The sequence below is a fragment of the Myotis davidii genome, unplaced genomic scaffold (assembly GCF_000327345.1).
Source record: "Myotis davidii unplaced genomic scaffold, ASM32734v1 scaffold555, whole genome shotgun sequence".
In the NCBI taxonomy this organism is placed as follows: Eukaryota; Metazoa; Chordata; class Mammalia; order Chiroptera; family Vespertilionidae; genus Myotis; species Myotis davidii.
Window position 1 is genome coordinate 1,453,345 of NW_006286315.1, and position 2,542 is coordinate 1,455,886.

General features: G+C 54.7%; 1 protein-coding gene across 1 annotated transcript in view; it reads right to left on the bottom strand.

Moving 5' to 3' along the window:
* The window catches only part of ZNF500 (zinc finger protein 500), a 9,981-nt gene extending 8,456 nt beyond the window's left edge, over positions 1 to 1,525 (bottom strand). The window contains exon 1 of the mRNA XM_006757905.2: positions 969 to 1,525. Coding sequence (XP_006757968.1) covers positions 969 to 1,364 — 396 coding nt within the window. The 5' untranslated portion in view covers positions 1,365 to 1,525. The remainder of the gene's footprint in view (positions 1 to 968) is intronic.
* Between the last annotated feature and the right edge of the window lie 1,017 nt (positions 1,526 to 2,542).

The following is a 2,542-nucleotide window of genomic DNA, read 5'->3' on the forward strand; positions in this document are numbered from 1 at the left end:
CAATGGCACTGCCACAGGAAGAGTGACCTGTCAGCATTTGCCAACCATCTAATCTGGGCATGGCACTGAAAAAGGAATTTAAAAAGGTGAGGTGGCTTTTTAATTTTTTTTTCATTTAAGGAGTTTATTGACTAAAAGCAGGAGAAATTTGTAAGAGACTTCCCACTCCCCAAATCTGGTTAGGAGGAGGTGGCATGTGCGCTAGAGTTATGCTGTCTATAGAACTTCCCACGATGATGGAAGTGTCCCATGGCCACACTGTCCAGTACAGCAGTCACTACCCACGTGGGATGACGGGGCACTTGAAATGTGGCTGGTGTCTTAGGAATTACGTTTTAAATTTTATTTAATTTTAAAAGGCACATGGGGCTGTTGGACAACATAGCTCTAGAGAGATTGGGGAACATGTGAGGGTGCTGATCCGGGCACGCACCAGCCATGAGCACCTCCCTCTGTTGGGATCTCTTCAACTCCCAAGGTCATGCCTTGGAAGGTGTGCGATCTGTGCCTGGCCCAGTATTAACAAACCAATCCACACTAGCTTAGAAAGGGCTGGGGCAGTGGTTGGCAAACTCATTAGTCAACAGAGCCAAATATCAACAGTACAATGATTGAAATTTCTTTTGAGAACCAAATTTTTTAAACTTAAACTATATAGGTAGGAACATTGTTATTAACTTAATTAGGGTACTCCTAAGGCTTAGGAAGAGCCACACTCAAGAGCCCAAAGAGCCGCAGTTTGCCGACCACAGGGCTAGGGGAGCTATATCAACAGGTGGATACCCCTTGGCCAAGGATGAGAAACTTTATAGCTGCCTTCTTCCATTCAAAACGTCTGGTTGTCCCCATGATCCCAGCTGGCCACAGCTCCAGAACCCAAGGAATCTCCAAGTGCAGACCTCAGCAGCAGGGCCCTGAGGACACAGAGCCCCTTTCCTCACCTCAGGGCCAGAGGCCCCCCACCTCACCCTCTGTTTCCTGGGCTCCCGCTGAAGCCCTTCCACGAGGACCACGGCCTCCTCACCGCTCTCCGGCTGCCGCTCCCGCACCCAGGCCTGGATCTCCCCGGGCAGCACCATCAGGAACTGCTCCAGCACCAGCAGCTCCAGGATCTGCTCCTTGGTGCGCAGCTCCGGCCGCAGCCAGCGGCAGCAGAGCTCCCAGAGGCGGCTCAGGGCCTCCCGAGGGCCGGCCACCTCCTGGTAGCAGAAGAGCCGGAAGAGCTGGCGGAAGGTCTCAGGGCTGGGGTCTTCCATCTTCAGGGAGGGCTCCTCTTCCCAGTGGCAGTCCTCCTCCACCTTCACAATCAGGATCTCATCCTCCTCCAGGGGTGCTGTGGGCTGGAGGCCGGGGGCAGTCGCCATGTTCCCAGTGGGCCTTGCTCCTTCTCAGGCCTCAGGGATCAAACCTGTCTCTCCCTGAACCCCTGGCCAGCAACTGGGCAGGTGTTTCTTCAGGACTCTGTGGACAGAAGATAACATCATCTGGGGTGCACTGGGGCTGGATAAGCGTCGGCACCCATAAGCCCCTGCCCTGGGGTCCAGTACCAACTGTGGGAAACCGCCTATTGTCTTCACTAGCAGAGAAGTGTAGACAGAGAACCCGGAGGCTGGTTACCTTTGAAGCCCTAGCAAAGGTCAGAGCTGTGCACCACCTCTGTTAGCCCAGATAATGGTAGCTGAAGCAACTTCCCCACCAGATAGTCATGTAAATCCTTATTGATAAGATAGTCTGTGTGTGTTACTGGAACTTGCTTGCCTAGGGGCTATACTATGGGTGGATCCCAAACCAATAAAAGGTCGGTGAGGCCTGAGCACCAGTGGAAGTCCTTCCCCTTGAGTTGGACTTACCCACCTGGCCCCCCAATATTTCCAATTTATCTCTCGTCTCTTCTCTTTCATTTGTGTGCAGCTCCTCTTCCAGATCCTGAACCCTGAACCACACGGGACGTGGGGGGAAACATTTACAACCACTAACTCACCCTCGTTGGCAAAAAGAAAGGGTTGAAATCGATCAACTTATCTCTGCTACTAACTCCCTGTTAGTTCCGGGGCAAACTGCTTAACCTCTGGGCCTGAGTTTCCTCCTCGGAAAAGAAAGGACGGTGACATCATCCACACACAGGTTGCTGAGGGAACTACACGGGATGTTCGGGAAGTTCAGCGCGGGGCCTGGGACCGGTCAGAGGTGGAGGAACGCTGAGTTTTCATTACATTACAGCTGACCCTTTCGGGATGGGGTCCCTTTGGAAATAGGGTGGGAACCAGAGTCCCCGCTGCCCAGGAGGACTCTCAACCTGATTCAGTCTCAACCTGACTCGGGGTCCGAGCGCGGTGAGTCCCTCCACGAGCCCCGCCGGGTACCCCGAGTGGACACTGACCACCGGGGTCCCTCCGGCCCCAGGGCCCTGTGAGGGTGGGACTCCGGGCCGACTGCTCAGGTCTCGGAAAGTGAGCGGTGGCCGAGGCCGGAGCACAAACCAGGGTGCTGGGTCGGGCCGCGGGATGGCAGTTACAGTCGGGACCCCGCGCCCTCGGACTCA